General features: G+C 54.5%; 2 protein-coding genes across 7 annotated transcripts in view; both read right to left on the minus strand.

The window, feature by feature from the left end:
* UBOX5 (U-box domain containing 5) overlaps nt 1-4,287 on the minus strand; it is a 30,768-nt gene extending 26,481 nt beyond the window's left edge. For 3 of the 4 annotated variants that reach the window (XM_019733744.2, XM_019733741.2, XM_019733738.2), the window contains exon 1: nt 4,158-4,287. The gene's annotated coding sequence lies outside the window, so the exon portion shown is untranslated. Of the gene's footprint in view, nt 1-3,657; nt 4,103-4,157 lie in introns of those variants that run through there. The other variant, XM_019733739.2, reaches the window with a different exon arrangement.
* Nucleotides 4,288-6,059: 1,772 nt separating this feature from the next.
* Nucleotides 6,060-15,757, minus strand: LZTS3 (leucine zipper tumor suppressor family member 3). Of its 3 annotated transcripts, XM_074318282.1 has the most exons (5): nt 15,601-15,757; nt 11,170-11,312; nt 10,123-10,625; nt 8,918-9,787; nt 6,060-8,607 (listed from the first exon to the last, which is right to left on the minus strand). In XM_074318282.1, the coding sequence occupies exons 2-5, from the start codon at nt 11,219-11,221 to the stop codon at nt 7,909-7,911; spliced, it is 2,124 nt and encodes a 707-aa protein (XP_074174383.1). In that variant the 5' UTR covers nt 11,222-11,312; nt 15,601-15,757; the 3' UTR covers nt 6,060-7,908. The 3 variants fall into 3 exon arrangements, with proteins under 3 accessions (XP_074174383.1, XP_019589295.2, XP_019589294.2); XM_019733736.2 differs by lacking the exon at nt 15,601-15,757 and having other exon boundaries at nt 10,123-10,605; nt 11,127-11,280; XM_019733735.2 differs by lacking the exon at nt 15,601-15,757 and having other exon boundaries at nt 10,123-10,605; nt 11,043-11,182.
* Between the last annotated feature and the right edge of the window lie 835 nt (nt 15,758-16,592).

The following is a 16,592-nucleotide window of genomic DNA, read 5'->3' on the forward strand; positions in this document are numbered from 1 at the left end:
TGTGTCTTTCATCTCATCTTGGGAACTATCTCAAGAAATAACTTTTTAAAAAGACAAAACTTTGTTTTTTACAAAACAGCTGTGCTATCTAAAGCAAAGAACTGAAAAAATAAAACAGAAACAAAACCCCAATGTCCATCCAGAATGAGATGCTTCAATACATGGAGAAGTACGTACAAACATCAGTGAAACAAACAGAACACAAATAAGTGACATCACCTAAAACACACTTACATAAAAGAAAACTATATTGCTTCTTTGTGGGGGAGACTTTGTTATATCTTTGATAAATTAACCTTTTTCCCCTTTTTACTGGGTTAGAACTGTTAGCACAGAAGAGTATATGGATTAATTTAACAAATACCTTTATGAATTATATATTTTAGAAAGCACATTAAATAATGTAAATTACGTCAATCAAGACTTCCTATCAGTACTTAATAAAATTACTATGCATGGTCCTAAAATGAACAAAAGAATCATTTCTGGGGCAGCCGGATGGCTCAGTAGGTTAGAGCATGAGCTCTGAACAACAGGGTTGCCAGTTCGATTCCCACACGGGCCAGTGAGCTGCGCCCTCCACAACTAGACTGAAGACAACGAGCTGGCGTTGAGCTTCCAGAGGGGCGGCCGGATGGCTCAGTTGGTTAGAGTGGCAACTAAGATTGCAAACATCGACTGGACTTTGAGCTGAGATGCGCCCTCCACCACTAGATTGAAGGACAACGACTTGGAGCTGATGGGCCCTGGAGAAACACACTGTCCCCCAATATCCCCCAATAACATTTATGGGGAAAAAAAAGAATCATTTCCTGGAATATCAATGTTTGGCTGATGTAGATCCCGTGTTTTGAATTAATATTGCTCTTTCTGATTTGTAAAAATACACGCTAAGTCCCAAGGTGGAGATACCAAGAGCCACAATTGTCTTAGAGCCTCCTCTGTGCCAAGCCTTTTATCTGCAGTAGTTCTCATCCTCACACCCTTTTTGTAAGGTAGGTTTTATTATCTCCATGCTGTTGATGAGGAAAAGAAGATTTCACAAGATTAAGAAACCTGCCAAAGGTTACACAGCCAAGGTACACAGTGGGGTTTGACATCAAGTATTGTCTGAGTCCAAAACGAACATCGCTGGTGTATTGGAGAGACGAGAAGGGGAGTCAGGTTCCAGACGGGCTGGAGAAGACACTGAACAATGTATAGGGTTATCCAGATACCAGGGAGCTAAAGAATTAGAACCAGATGAGCTCAAAAGCCCTGCCCACCGCTAATCGTCTAGGGTCCTAGCTATCACTATGGTTAGTTTATACTACTTACAAAAAACAAACAGAATACCTCAAAGAGAAATCTATATGAAGGAATGGGTTTACAAGATGCTCCAGTAACAAGGTAGAGAGATCTACCACAACTGAAGACCTGAAAATTGGCAGGAGAGATGCGTGATCCAAAATTTAGGATTCAACATAGGAGAGAAGCAAAGGGAAACCCCAGGATAATGATGAAGGAAGATCCCAGGACTAGAGCTGAGAGCAGACATAAAGAACAACCAGTTCATGCTGGAGGAGATGGGTATTACCTGGGAGAGGAGATTTACACTTCTAGTGGATAATCTGGGGACAAACAAGTAATAGGTAGATTAAAAAAAAACCAGGGTAGTAACAAAAATTAACTCCATGAAAATAAAAATGTTGTACAAGACAAAAAAATGTTATATTATACTCCCTGCTCAGCTGTGAATAATATTTATATAATCTTATTAATATGAACCAAAAATTATGAGCAAACTATATTGGGAGGATGAAGGGAGGTGAAGATGGGTAGGGGAAGATTGCGTAATAATACAAGAAACCTAGAACCTCAAAGTCCACAATAAAAAGGTCAAAAGATTTTATAGACATTAACATAGATATCGCTTAGAAATCAGGAAGTAGCAACATGAATATGTTATTTAGAACTACACTGATAAATTTTCCGCCAAAAGAAGCAGAAAAATAGATGAAAGTGCCTCTAGGGTACAAAAATGAAGGGAGAAAAGAGAGTAAATTAATATTTGGTGTTATAAGCTCCCAATCTATTTGTGTAAACCATATACAACTTTGATAAAAATTAAATTTACAAAATGCGTATGTTAACAGGGAATTAAGGTCTTCTTCAAGATAATCAGTGGATAAAGCAACCTAAACATTCAAGGAAAATGTTGAAAAGCTATTTGTAGTGCAAGCACTTCCTGCTGTCTATAGAACTTTATGGATACCCACAGAATGGGCAGAAATGATGACACAAAGCTTTAAAGCCAATGGTGAAGGCTTAGAGACTGACAGTATGGACCCTTAGCTGTTAATGCAGATGCTAACTGGGCTAGACTCTTCTGTGCTTATTTCCAAACAGGAGCACAGCCTACAATAGGGGAGACTACCACTATTATAAAGGTAAAGCACTAATGCAAAGGTGTTTAGGTCAAGGTAAGTATTGCCCACAGGGCTAAGCCAAACCCAAATCAAGTCTAACAGCCCATCTCCTCCATTTCACTCTAGTTTCCATGCTTATGGGAGAGAAAACAGCACATCACAATCATCAGTGAAATTTTTTAGCTTATGTAACCCTCCCCTCCCCTTCTAAGACTCTCCTATTGCTCTATTACAATGGTAACAAGGGCCAACAGACATAGCTGACAAAGCCCCACAGATATTTCTGTTAGAGCCACTGCTCTTAAAGGGTCTGATAAGAGTGTATCTTTAAACAATCTCTGAGTTTAACAACAAAGAGCAGAAACTCCTGTCCTCTCAGCCCATCTAAATGAGATTAAAGGATTGACAAAATCCAAGTAGGTAAACAGAAGTATCTGCACTCTCAGCCATGTGAAAAAATTATCAAATAAATGGTCCAAGTATCTCACTGTTAACTCCTGTTAACTCCATAAACACTTGGTTTTATCTGTTTTCCTAGACTTGCAAGGCCACATATTACAGTATTTCAGACAAGTGAAGGGGGATCTTCAAAATTCTTTGATATCAAAGTTGACTTATTTGCATGATGAATGGCAAGGCCTTACTGAGGACCAGAAAAAAATAAACTAATGAATGGGGAAGAAAGCAATATTGACAAATAAATTAGACCTGCATAATTGCCAAAGGAAGGCCTCACTTTCTCAGTTGTATTATACAGCACTGAGTCTTCAGGTTTTATTTTGGTCTACCAGGCAGTCGAGAATTCATCCCAGAGCTTGCCCAAAGCCATTCAGAGCAGGGAGTTGCAGAATCTAGTTCTGGAAAGGCAGCTGTTCTAACTACTCAAAGTGTGTCCAAAGTGCAGAAAACATGAATTCAGAATACAGCAGCGATAAATAACGGAAGCATTAGAACATCAGCCATGCTGGTGCTAAAGCACTTGGCTACCAGCTCCACAGGAAGAAGCACTGTCCAAGGGTCTACAGTGAGTGAGCAGTGAAGCACCTCAGGAGGTCCATTAACCTAACTGGGATAAAGAGGGTCCATAGCTTTCTGAGTCAGGACAGAGAAAAGGCAATTATTTTTCTTACTCCTAGGGATAAAAAAGGCAGGGGGGCATCCGTACTACCCTTAGCGAGGCTTGTGCAACCAGAAACTGTTAAAAATGGGGGAAAGGTACATACGTATTGATTATTTACTGAAAACTTACCCCATCCCGGGTACTAAGCAAAACAACGTAGGGCCTTCCTGCTCCAAGTGTGCCCTGCGGAATAGCAGCATCAGCCTCACCTGGAAGCTGGTTCGAAACGCGCTCTCAGGCCTCACCACAGACCTGCAGAATCAGAACCTCCAGATCCCCAAATGATTCGCATGCACATCAAAGTGTGACACGAGGTGTGGCAGAAGATCTCACAACAGCCTTGTGAGGCAAGTACTGTTACTATCCCCGTCTCGCAGAGGGGGAAAAAAAAAATCAAGGTTCAGATACACCATTTGCCCAAGGTTACAGAATTCCGGAGTGGTGGGGGTCGCCGAGGTTCTCCCTCGAGCCTGGTCTGCAAGAGGCGCCCGCTAACCCCGCCGGGAAGCGCAGAATAGGCCTCCGCACGCGCCGGCCCTCGGCCGGCCAGGAGGGCACGAGGCGCGGGCCACAGCTCAGGTGGGCAGGGAGCGGCCGGCGCGACCTCCTCCCCAGCCGCCTCCACTCACCTGAGTCTCGCCAGCGCGGGCGCCGGAACACCAGACCCAAGATCCCGCAGACTGTCGCACTACAGCGACTACGCCAGCTACACTCGGGCCTCACAGCCCCACTTCCGGCCAACTGCCCGCTATTTCCGGCTGCTGCGCGAGTGACGGGTGCCGCCGAGGCTCAAAAGACTCTATCAGCGTTTTTCAAGGACGTTTTCCACTGGAGGACGACGAAGAGTCGGGGGGAATTAGGACCTGCGAAGAGGAAACACCGCCGAGGATACACTGCTCTGGAAGAAAACGAATAGCGTAGACACAGGTTCGAATCGCAGACCACCACTCAGGATTTTATGGTCTTGGGAGCCTAGTCTCTCATCTGTACAATGAGGGTAATCATGCATTTAAAATAGAGATGTATCTATAAAGTGCTTCCAGGAGAGTTAGTGATGGATAGCCGAGCCTGTTAGGGGAAATGGATGTGAGGAGCTGGAGCTCGAGGTCAGTGCTGTTGCGAATGAGCCAGGGTAATTCTCCACCTCCCTAACCTGAGCAGTATGGACTACTAAGCAAGGAAAAGGCTCCACTGAGATCTTCCAGGGCCTGGCCCCAGACTGCCATTCCTGGGGGCCACTGGAGAGCTGCTGGTCAGAGCGGTCATAGCTTGTCAGTGCCTTGGCTGCTGGTCTACCCATCCTAAGAGCTGTGAAGGAGATCTAAGAATTCATGGTGCTCATTCGAGGCACCATCTCGTTGGGGAGACAAAACCAATGTAGGGAGGACACTTCACTGCAAGGAGGGGCAAGCCTGGCATCCCAACTCCTGAGCTCTGTGGAGGGCACTGTTTGCCTGGGTGTGAATATTTGGGGCCCCAGACCCCTGACACCACTGTTCAGGGAGGGTTCTCTCACTTGGGCCAGACCAGGGCAAACACTGTTAGTTGCTGATTATGACTTTGTCTTTGCCAGCAAAACCCAGAGAGAGCAGAGGGCCCATCCCCAGGGGATGAACCACATTGCTTCTAGGCAACCATGACAATCCTGTTCTTCTTTGCCAAATACTGACTGTCCCAGCTTCCCTTGAAGAGGGAAGAACATGTGATTCAGTTCTGGCCAACAAAATTTAAAGGGAAATATGCTGGCAGGATTCTGTGGAAGTTTTTACTTTCATGATAAAGTGGGCTGCCTCAGTGAGTTCGTGGAGCTGTGGCAGCCACCTTGTGGCATGGTGGGAACAAGCTAAGAAAGGGAGAGTAGGAGGAGTCTAGGTCCTTGATGAACCAATACCTATGACACTTAGGATGCCTACGAGCAGACTTGTCAGGTGAAGAAAAATAAACCACTCTTTAAGGTCCCGTAAATCAGATTGTGTTACTTGTAGCAGAATGCATTATTGATTGGCAGCTTTGTGAGGATGACAGAAGAAATTATCATAAAGGACAGCACTTACCCACAGGGGACAGCTCCCTGTTTCTAGCATGCTTGGGTCCCTACGGCTTTTGGGGCCTCACCACTAATTACAAACTGGTTTTGTCTTCATGTCTATGTATTCTGCCCTGAAACATTAGCCCATCGTTGTAAGGTGGCTCAGGCCACTGCAGGCTGCATCTAGCTGTCCTGCATCACTTGCCTTTTGGCCAGCAGCCTGGTGTCCCGATTCCGAGCTGGAACCAGCGTGAAACCCTTTTGGTGACAGTTTGAACTAAAGAGAAAGCCACTTTGGGCAGAAACATGGAACCACGACTCCTTCTGGGCAACATGGAGGAGCTTGGGCTTTGAGCCAACCTCCCGGCACGGCCCAGTGAGCGCCTGTCTCTCATCTCATGCTTCCTCTGGGAAATCTGTTTACTCTAGCTTTACCCTCCATACCACCCCCTCACCTAGGCCTCACCTCCCACATCTGCAAAGACACAAACAGACCAAAGAATGCTACTCAAGAAGCTTTCTCCATTTTATTTCTTTGGGAAAAGAAAACGAAGTCTTTCCATCACATATGGTAGAGATATATATTTATATATATTTATATATAATTTATTTTGTGGTTGGAAGTCCCAAAGCTGAGTCTGTTCATATTTTTTTTCTTTTTTTTCCTACTAACACCTTCTCTTCCCCCCTCCACTCTGGCCCAGGCCCAAGTTCTGGGGTGGGTGCAGTGAGGGGTGAGTGGAATGGGCAGTGATTGCCAGCATGGCGCCCCCAACCCAGTTCAGAGATCTGATGACGGCCACCGGAAGGGGCTGTGCAAAGGGATAGAGGCCACACAGAGGGGCATTCCTGTTTTTGTGGGTGACGCACAGCTTGCTAAACAGTCACCAGTTATAGGAGGAGGCTGGTGAGGGGTTGGGGGACTTGCTCACAGTAGTTGCCAGCTCTCTCCACCCCAAACCCAGTCTTGGGGGTGGGAGGAAGAGAGTGAAAAGAGAAATACCAGGGCTGAGGGCCAAGCCTCCTCCAATTTTTATTGCTGGTGAATTAGAAATTTGCCTTTCCCTTCCTATCTTGAGGAGATGGACTCTGAGAGGGCCCAGAGAGGAGGAAGGAAGTCACATTGGCTGTCCCAACCCCCCACCGATGGCCATGCCAGGCCTATCGTGGGCAAAAGCTGGGCTACCTCAGGGCCTGGGAACCCAAGGGTCAGTGTTCCTCTCAGGTTGCCTTGTTCTTCAAGAGCAATCACAACCACCACCACCCCCACCCCCCAAAAACAAAGACCTCAGGCTCAGGCTTGGGCCTAGTGGAGCTTGGAAGTGAGCAGTGCACCAAAGATCAAGCAGAATTTTCTACTGAAAGAAAAAGTGAGGTTTGGGGGAAGAGGTGGCCTGGAACAATGATGTTCTGAGCATGAAAGCAGGAGGCTGGGGGAATGGAATGGGGAAAACACAGGAAGACATCACAGACTCATGACCTCAGGAACTGGGTGAGGGGAGTGCCTGAGAGGCAGGTAGCACTTAATAGCTGTAGTTAGAGCCGGAAAGTGGCCCTGGGTGTGGGGTCCGCCAAGCATGTGGGACTGTTGCCCTTGGATCCTGGCCAGAAGGGGGATGGGTAGAACTAAGAAGCCTCTAGGTGAGCCTTCCCAGGAACAGGAGAGCACATCTTTCCTGGGCACTGAGCCTCCAGCCCCAGCCCCTCCCTCCCCCAACACACACATATAGACACACATTCAGGACCAAGTCAGGCTCTGAGGCCTGAGCCCAAGAAACCTTGGGGGGAGGGGCTGGGCAGGTAGCCCTCTCAACCACAAGCAGGCCATCTGCTCCCACTTGTCCTGCCAATCTGCCCAGGGAGGGAGAATGGTGCAGGAAGGAGAGAGGCCAGGAGCCTACGGTCTGTCTGTCGTTTCAGCAGACCCCATGCAGGCCCCCTCAGGGCACATGGCCTAGGAGGTGAGCACAGAGAGCGCCACTGGACCCACTGGGGCTAACAGTAGCAGCCCAGACCCATCGAGGGGCTGGGGCACCTCACAGCATGTAGGCCTGCTGCCTCCATCTCCAACAAGGGTGTGCCAACAAAGGCAGGCTGGGGCCCTCCTCCCCACTCGCTCTGCCCTGTTCCCTCCTTGGGAGGAGGGTCCCAGTGGGCTGCCCAGAGGGGCAGTGGTAGAGCTGGGAGAGCACTCAGTGGGGGGAGGGGAGGGATCTGGTCAAGGCTGCTCTGAGAACCTCTTTGGTCTGGGGTAACAGGAAATGTGGTGAAGAGAAATGGCAGGAGGGGATACTGGGGATTCTGGCCTTTGACAGGACATTCGTCAAAAGGCCGCATGCCCAGGTCAGGGATCAGATTTCTGTGGACTCAATGCGCTCAAGGCGGGATGGGGTCCAGGCTTTCTTCTCCTCGCTATGTTGGGGGGTGGGTGTGCTGGCACCCCCCGCAGCCCCGCGCTCCCGCAGCCTCCGCTCCAGCTGCTGGTTGCGCTGGTACATCTCCACATAGCTCAGCTGCAGCTGCTTCTGGTACTCGATGACCTTCTCCTTCTCCTCCAGCCACACGCGGCGCTCCTCAGCAAAGCTGGCCCCCTGGCGCTCCCGGGCTCGCCGCTCAGCTGCTAGCTCGGCCTGCAGCCGCCCCACCTCCCGCCGCAGGGCCCGCGTCCCGCTCTCCCCGGCAGCATCCACCTCCCCGTCCAAGGAGACCAAGGAGGCGGCAGCGGCCACCCCGGCCTGCCGGCGCATCTTGGCCTCATCACTCTCGCAGGTGGCTAGCGCATCCTGCGGCTCCGCCGGGTCCACCGGGGTCAGCGCCGGCTTGAGGCAGGCGGTGGGCAGCTCGCCCTCGGCCAGCTCCAGGCTGGCCTGTTTGCTGCTGAAGGAGTCCCTCAGGCTGAGCAGCTGCTCCTCCTTCTCCCGCAGGGAGGCCCGGCCCTCCCGCAGCTGGGAGCGCAGCCCCACGATCTCACTCAGCTTCTGGGACACATCGGCCTGCGAATCCTTCAGCTGCTGCTTCAGGAGGGAAATCTCCCCGGCCTTCTGGCACACCTGGGTGGAGGTGGGTGGGAGAAGCCAGGGTGAAGGCAGAGCTCTTCTCACCTCAGCCCAGCCCTCCTATCCAGCCCCAGGGCTCCCCAAAGCGTCAGACTGGGCAGGAGTGACACACGCGGCCCCCTCCTCAGACTCAGGACAGATACTCCCGTCACACCCAACCCAGAGACACCGCTGGTCCTCACAGACTCCTAATGAATGTGCCGCCCCCGCCCCCATTCCTTTCACTCCCCTTGTGATACTGCTCAGGCTTTCTCCAGAGGGAGAGCAGGAAGGGGGTGCAGGGGGAGAAGGTCCCAGCCCGCACCTCCCACTTAGTCTCCTCCATCCGGGGCAGGAAGTCCGCCTGCTCCTTCTGGCAGGCGGCCACCTTGTCCGCAAGCTCCTCCCGCTGCCGCATCAGCCGGGATGCCTCCTCCTGCAGCTGCTTCTTGTCCTGCTGCAGCCGCAGCACCTGCAGCTGCAGGCCCTGCTGAGCACGCTGGGCGCGGCGGGCCACCTGCTGCAGCTTCCCGCTGCAGCCCTGCCGGAGCTCGGCCAGCTCGCGCTCCCACGCCTTCTGCCGCTCCTCCAGCACCTGGGCCACCGCCGCCTCGCTCTGCTCCAGGCTGCGCCGCAGAGCTGCCACCTCCTGCTCCTTCTCCCATAGCCGCTCCTCTAGCTCCTGGATCAGAGCACTGGGCGAGGGCGGTGAGCAGGCCGCGAAGGGCAGGCCTCCACCTCCTCCCTCTCCCGATCCCAGGTGGCCAGGCCGCCCCATGGATGAGGACAACCCGCTCTTGCTGGAGGCCCGCCCACTGTCGGAAGTCCCCAGGTCTTGGTAGGCCGACCCACCACCGCTGCTGCCGCCGCTGCCACTCCCACCACCATAGCTGGCAGTGCCAATGCGGTTGATGTGGCTGGTGGAGGCACTGAGAGGTGCCAGGTGCTGGCTATAGCTGGAGCTGTAGGTAGGCAGGCTTGTGAGTGAGTTTCGACCTGAGTCTGAGAGGCCGCCCCCACCCCCGCCCGCTGGGGTCATGGTCCGAGACTTGTCCATTCCACCCTTGAGGCCACCAGGGCCCTGTCGTCCCTCAGGGGTCCCGTTGGTTTGTGGGGGACACAAGTTCTGCATGGAATGGAAGTTCTTGGGTACAACAGGCTTGAAGGCTGAAGGCCGAACTAGCGGCTCCGAGCACTGCATAAAAGCAAGGAAGGGGGAGTGGGCATCAGGAAGGGGCCTTAGCCTTGGCCCCAGCCTCTTCCCTGTGGCCAAGACTTGCTCAGCCCCACCTCCCACTTCCACTGATCTCCATCCTGGGAGTTGCTCAGGGCTGGGGCTCCACCTCATGGCCCCCACAAGCCATGTCTGTGACCTGGTCCCACCAGCTGGACTTGGCCTCCAAGGCCCCACCCCACAGCTCCACAGTCTAGCCTCCATCCTGGTGCCCACAACCCAAACTCTAAAAAGGCCCACTTCACCCTCCTCTCTGGGCTGCCTCCCACTCCCAGAAAAAGGCCCTGGGGACTGACCTGGTCTAGCTTGCCAGAGGTGGCCAGGAGCTTAGGTGGGTGGCTGGGCTCACGATACTGTGGTGGGGCCTTGTCACTGCCACCACCGCTGCTGCTGCTGCTGCCACCACTGCTGCCCACTACATTGCCGCAGACGTCTGTGTGCTCACTGCCCCGCAGCTCACCATTGAGGTAGAGGGAATTGGCGAGAGCCTTGTCCTCTGATGGGTAGCGGCTGGGCCTCTCCCTGCTGGTCCCACTGCCACTGCTGCGGGAGCCGGGGAAACTGCCCTGGCCTCCCCCACCCCCTGTGCGGGTGCCCACACTCTTCATGGTGAACTCCTGGGCATGGGCCACCCCACTGCCCACACTGCCCATGGCCAGGCGAGGGTCTGGGGGTCCGAGCTCAGAGGGCCGCGGGGCAAAGGCCAGGAGGGGATCCCGCCCCGGGTCAGCACGCACAGGCAGTGTCTCCAGCTTCGCCATGATTAAGCCAGGGGGGCACTGTGGGTATAGGTGGGAAGACAAGATAGGTCAGCCCCACCCCTGCACCAACCACCCACACTCTGTCCTTCAGTGTCCCCTTCCCTACAATGGGTACAAGAGTTCCCAGACGCACAAGGAATGGGGATGGGGTAAGAGAGATAGCTTGGTAATGGGGGCTGCCTATTGCCCACTGACAAAACCCAAGCCCAGGACACCATGCACATACCCTCCCAGCTTTGCTCAGCTCTGTGTTCCACTCCTCAACCCCGCCTCCTCCTCCATGAGCCTCCCAGACTCAGTGGCCCCCTCAATTACTCACTGGAATTGAGGGTTCTTTACCCCGTGTCTGGGCGCCTACATCCCAACCTCATTGGTAGGGAGATGGGGTTGGAAGGGGACACAGTACCTAAATCCAAGAGGGAACCTCAGAAATTAAAGGAGGGAGAGAAACCCACCCCTATCCAAAAATTGTGGGTGGGGTTCTTCCGGCACCCTAACTTAGGGTGTTGCAGTCAAGGGCAGAAGTGGAGGCTCACTACCAGCGCAGGCTCCTCTCCTTGATTTTCCAAGGGGGTGGGGAGGCCGCCGGGTCCTCAAGCCTGGGACCCTCCGAGGTCCGGTCTGCAGAGGCCATGGGCCTCACTCTCGCAGTCAGGACTGGGCTCCAACCAGCTGCGCGACTTTGGATTGGCCGAGTGAGCCATCACGGACTGCAGTTTTCTCCTCTGAGAAATGGAAGGAATGAAGGACTCACCTCGCGGAGTTGCCAGTGCCAGGTGCCCGCAGGCAGCGGGCGCGGGAGGGGAAAGCGGTCTTGGGGGGCTGGGGAAGGAACTGCCATTGCCTTGCGCCTCTGGGCCACCACAGGCACGCCCCGGCCTCCGCGGCCAGCCGGGTACCGCGACTGTAGCACGTGTCCAGGGAGCCCTCCCGGAGATCTTTCCAAGTTGGCCGCACGGGGGCCTGGCACGGAGGGCCCCTCCCCGCTCCAGTACCTTGGTAGAGGCCCCCGAGCAGGCTGAGGCCAGGGCGGAGGACGTAATGCCGCCATCTGCCGTAGCCCGCGGAGCTTCCCTACGGGCCTGCCTTTCCCACAGGTGGACGGGGAGGGGAGGGGCCTTCGCACCCAGAGGTGCCCAGGAGGATTCCGCGCCTTGGAACCTCGCTAAAAATTCACTGCCTCCGGGAAGAGTTCTTGGATTACTCCCCTTCCCCACTCCCTATGGACCTTGACCCTGCTCAATGCACCGTGAAGTCCTCTGCGCCCCTCTGTTGGCATGCGGCCCCCCCCACCCAAGGCCAGCCCACAGCAGCAGGGCCAGCAGGGCAAGCAGGGCCTCGGGTTACCTGTGCTCGGGGAGGCCCCACTTCCTCGTTCCTTTGTCTCAAGTCTGCACCTGGGAACACCTGCCCCAGAGATCTGCATAATCCAGCCGGGCAGAGGCAGCAGGGCAGGGGCAGCAGGCAGTGCCTGCCACGGGTGTAGACGCTCAAATACGTGTGCTAGAGATGGCAGCCCCTTTCCCCCTACTCCCATCAGAAACCAGGCAGGGAGCCCTCCTTTACCAAGGTAAAGGGGTCCAGGTGGCATACCCCAGCCCCTTAAGCACTCCTCAGACTGTGCCCACTTCTAATGTCTGTGCTATTAGGCCCCAGACCAGGGAAGCCTGACAAAACTCTTGCCCTTCAGGAGTCTTCTGGCCACCACACCTGGAATTACAGCCTTAGGTGGTTGGAAAGTTCATCACCAAGCCAGTCAACAAAGCCTTTGTGAAATTCCACTCTCTCAGTGTCTGCCCCTAGGTGTGGAGAACAGCACTTTACCACCTTCCTCCCTTCAGCCAATCTGTCCCCCAGGGAGTAATTTAAGTGCAGACTCTGAGAGAGGACCGCCTTACTTTGGCGCCCTAGGTTCCTCTCCTGCTTCACTATCCCTGTTCTGCCTCCACTCACAGTATACTCCAACCCCACTACCCCTCAGCTCAGAAATCCCCCTCCTTCCCTAATCACGACCCCCTTCTCTCACCATCCCTGGTGCAGTGTAGGGAGCAGCTAAGGACTGGGAGCATGGAGGCTGAGTGACCTGAGGCTTGGAACCCATGGGAAGGCTTGGGCAGGGTTTGTGAGGAAGAACCGATAAAACTTCCTACAGATGGGTTTCAGGGGGTAGAGGCAAGGAGGATCTGGGCTGGGGCAACAGTGTGGGTGTGACACACTTCACATGACAGGGGAGAATGTTTGGGGAAAATAGGTGCTCTGGGGAAGACCAGAGAAAGGTATCGCTCATGTACTGGATAGACTGGGATCATCCACATTCATGGGTAGTGTGGGTGGGGCCCAGCATGGAGCTAGGGTGGCAGAGCCCCAAAAGCCTGTGAGGCAGTGTGGGAGCAGGAAGAAGGCCAGGGGAAGGCAGGCCCTGCAGACTGAGATGAGGGGCTTCAAGAATGTGGGGACAGCGCTGGTGTTAAAAAGGGGCTAGGTAAAAGTAGCATTGGAGAGTGTGCCCTGGACTTGGCAGGTGGAGATGTCACTGGTGTCTCTGAGAGAATGGTTTCAGAAAGATGATATAAGGCAAAGCCAGACGACAGGAGTACAGGGGTCTGGAGGGAAAGATGGGAGGTTCCCTGCTAACAGATCAGAGAAGGCAGTCATCTAAGTGGTTTGGGAATCAAGGGCTCTTTTCTAATTTTAAAATTAAACATGGTAGAAACCTGAGTGTGTTGATATGCCAAAGGAAGGTGCCAATAGTGAGATCAGATATCTAGGCAAGGGGCTAAGCCAGAGGTCTGGGTGTGGGCAGGAGCAAACCTCAGACATGATCATGTTGATCATGAGAGTGACAGGGGATAATAATGTTCGGGAAGGTGCTTTGTAAACTGTAAGGTACAGTATAAACATGAAGTACTACCTTCTCTGAGATCCAGGAAAGAAGAAATCTGACTATAGGTTGGGGCTGGTCATATGCCATTCTGCCCCATGGTTTCCCTGGAACATGTGTGGTTCCCAGTCAGGTTCAGATATCCAGAGTTCTGGATGGAAATGAGGTCCCAGGACTGCTGCTTGTCTGCCAACCCACAGCAGCTCTCCCTCAGGCCTTGCTCCCCAAAGAGTTTCTTGCCATAATTCTAATTTGTCATGGTCAACCCATGTTCCTGCCTCTTACCTCTTCCCAGCTTGTTTCCTTAAAACTCCAGCAGGGAGCTGGCAGGAGAAGGAGGGTCATATGTTTTCTTGATAAGCAGAAAGAGCCCAGGGAAGGGGTTGAACTTCGTCTATGGGTCAGGATCCAGAAAGGGCCTGGGTAGCTGAGAAGGATCTGCAAAGGCGGCCTCATGGCATCAGCTCAACAATCTGGGATGACAGCCTGTTGCCTGTCTCTGCCTCTATCTCTGCCCATCCACCCTAAGTGCCTGGGACATTACACACATTATTAGCTGTCACAAAGGGGCCAAATGGACTCTACCTGCAGTTACATGGGCAGGTCCCTCCAACCCCCAGCCCCCTACATGTGTCCCTCCACCCTTCTCCTCAGGTCTCAGAGGTCCCAAGCCCAGCCCTTTCACCCCCTAAAGATCTTAGCAGCACATCCTGCCAGCACCCTTGCTGGGGGCTCCTCACTGGCCTTTCTTCCCCTGCACTCCCTCCCCTGTACAGCTGCCAGGAGACTTTTTCTAAAGGGCAAAGCCGATCTTGTCCCTGCTCTTGGGCAGCCAAGTTCTTCCATGAGCAGCGCCAAACACAGTAGACTAGACAGAGTTCTGGAGACATCAGCTCCAAGTGTAAATTCCAGATCACTGATTAGGGGTGGAATTGCATGCAGGTTACTTCACCTTGGGTTCTCACACCTACCTTACAGGAATCTTAAGAATTAAATATATTATGGGTAAAATGCCTGGCATTCCTCTCAGCCCCCAGAACCAGAACAGAGTTTGTAGCAGAGCCGCCAAGGCCTCTCTGTCCATCACATTTTCCCTGAGCTTAGCTCCTCTCCACTCCACACACAACCTTTTCCCAGATCTGTGTGTCCATCCTGCATCCTTCAAGGCCCAATTCAAATGCTGCCTCCCTGGAGAGCATCCCTGATTTCTCATAGTGGGGACGGGTCTTGGAACACTTGGCTTAGGCTACTCCAAGGAGATTTCACTCTGAGGTTTCCCTGGGGCTGGCCTGTGGGTGCCCCAGGGGGCACAGATGGCAAAGTCCTGGGGTCTCTGGACCCTGGCACTGAGGTGATGCAGAGAGAATACGTGTGGGAATGCTAGTTATAAGCAATGCAAAGAGGCAATGAATCCACAGGGAAATCAGGAAGGGCTTCTGGGGAGAACTAAGAGAGAAAAGAGATCGGGGGCACTGTAGGTCTTTTGGGGGTGCAGAGGTCTCCAGAACTTCTTAGTTGGGATGTATGAGGGGAGATCCAGCTTTCCTTGGCGATAACTGGGAAGGGGCCCATCCACTAGATCCTGGCTCTGATGAAGCTGGTGTTTAAGGACTGAGGGGGCTGACAGCGCCCCCCCCAGCACACACACACACACACACACACACACACACACACACACACACGCGCGCACACACGAGCCTCCGCGCGGGGGGTGGGGGTGGGGGTAGGATGTTTGCCATTCACCAGCAGCCCACGGGCCCCGCAGCGCCGCAGATAGAGACCCCTGCCACAGGCCGTCCCGAGAAGATGCCCAGGGGTCTCTGCAGTGGGGGGAATCCCGCCCGCACCTCCCGGAGCTCCCCACCAACGCGTGTGGCCCTGGGGGGCGGGGCGCAGAGGGAAGAGGTGACATAATCCGGGCCGCACCCCCTCCGGCCGCTACCTCCTCCCAGGCCCTGCGAAGCATCCATGACATCATCGGCCTCATCTCCACTCCCCTCCTCCCCGGGACCCCAGCAGCGGGACGCGCCCCTTCCTCAGCTCCGGGTCTGGCCCGACGAGCCTCGCCGTGCAGCGGGCACAGCGACAGGTCCAAGCCGAGAGGGGCGCCGCGGTGGGCCTGCCTCACTTACTCGCTGTCTCAGGGTCCGGCGCGGGGTCTTCGGCGCCGACGCCACCGGCCCGGCTCGCTGGCGCAGCCCGAAGCCCGCCCGCCGGGGCGCGCGGCGCGGGCCCGGCTCCGCTCCGCGCCCCTCCCGCTCCCCGCCCGGGCCCCGCCCACCCGCGGCTGCGGCAAACGCGGGTCCGCCCTCCAACCACGCCCCCCCGGGGCAGCCAATCCCTGGGCTGGGGCGGGGCGCAGTGCCTTAACCCCTCGGTCGCTGAGTCCTGGCCCGCACTTGGGACCCCTCCGTTTCACCTACTCTAGGGAGCCGCGAGTCTGCCCTGAGCTCCGTCCTCGGCTCCTTACGTGTTACCCACCCCCAAACCCTCCAACAAATACAGTGGGACCACACTCTCCCTGAATCCTACATCTTTGGAGAAAGGGAGGAGCCCCTCTCTCTTGGGGAAGTGGCTCCCGACGTCGAGCCTCGAGCCCCATTTCTCTCCCGCTCCTGCTCTTCCGACGCGGCCTCCCACCAGACACCTTGATACCCCGCAGGTCTGCAAGGAGGGGCGGGGCGGACCGTCAGGGGTGGACCCGACACCTCGGAGGCAAGACTCGCTCCCTCACGGAGACCGCAGGCGGGCATGTGGGAGGCTTCCAGGAGCCGTGACTGCGTCCCTCAGCAAACCGAGCCGATTTGAAATTTGCTGCTCGCAAAGGCTCACCGTCCGGGGGAAAAGGCAGGCGAACGAGGAAAAAGATATACATTACAGTCCAGCAGGGGGGTTTGAGTGTTTTCACCTTGTGCCCTGCACCTGACATGAGGCTCGCCCCCGTCCCGCACGCTGGGGTGAGAGAGTGAGGTGGGGACATCCTCCCCGATCTGGAGCATCAGCTTCGGACGCGCATGCCGCCTTCTGTGAGGAGTCTTCATTCTGGCCCTGGTGGCCCGGGAGGACTGCCCGGAGGAAGTGGTCGGCCTGGAACTGGGGCTTTAGCCTTGAATAGGGCGGGGAA

The sequence above is a fragment of the Rhinolophus sinicus genome, linkage group LG13 (genome assembly GCF_036562045.2).
Source record: "Rhinolophus sinicus isolate RSC01 linkage group LG13, ASM3656204v1, whole genome shotgun sequence".
Classification (NCBI taxonomy): domain Eukaryota; kingdom Metazoa; phylum Chordata; class Mammalia; order Chiroptera; family Rhinolophidae; genus Rhinolophus; species Rhinolophus sinicus.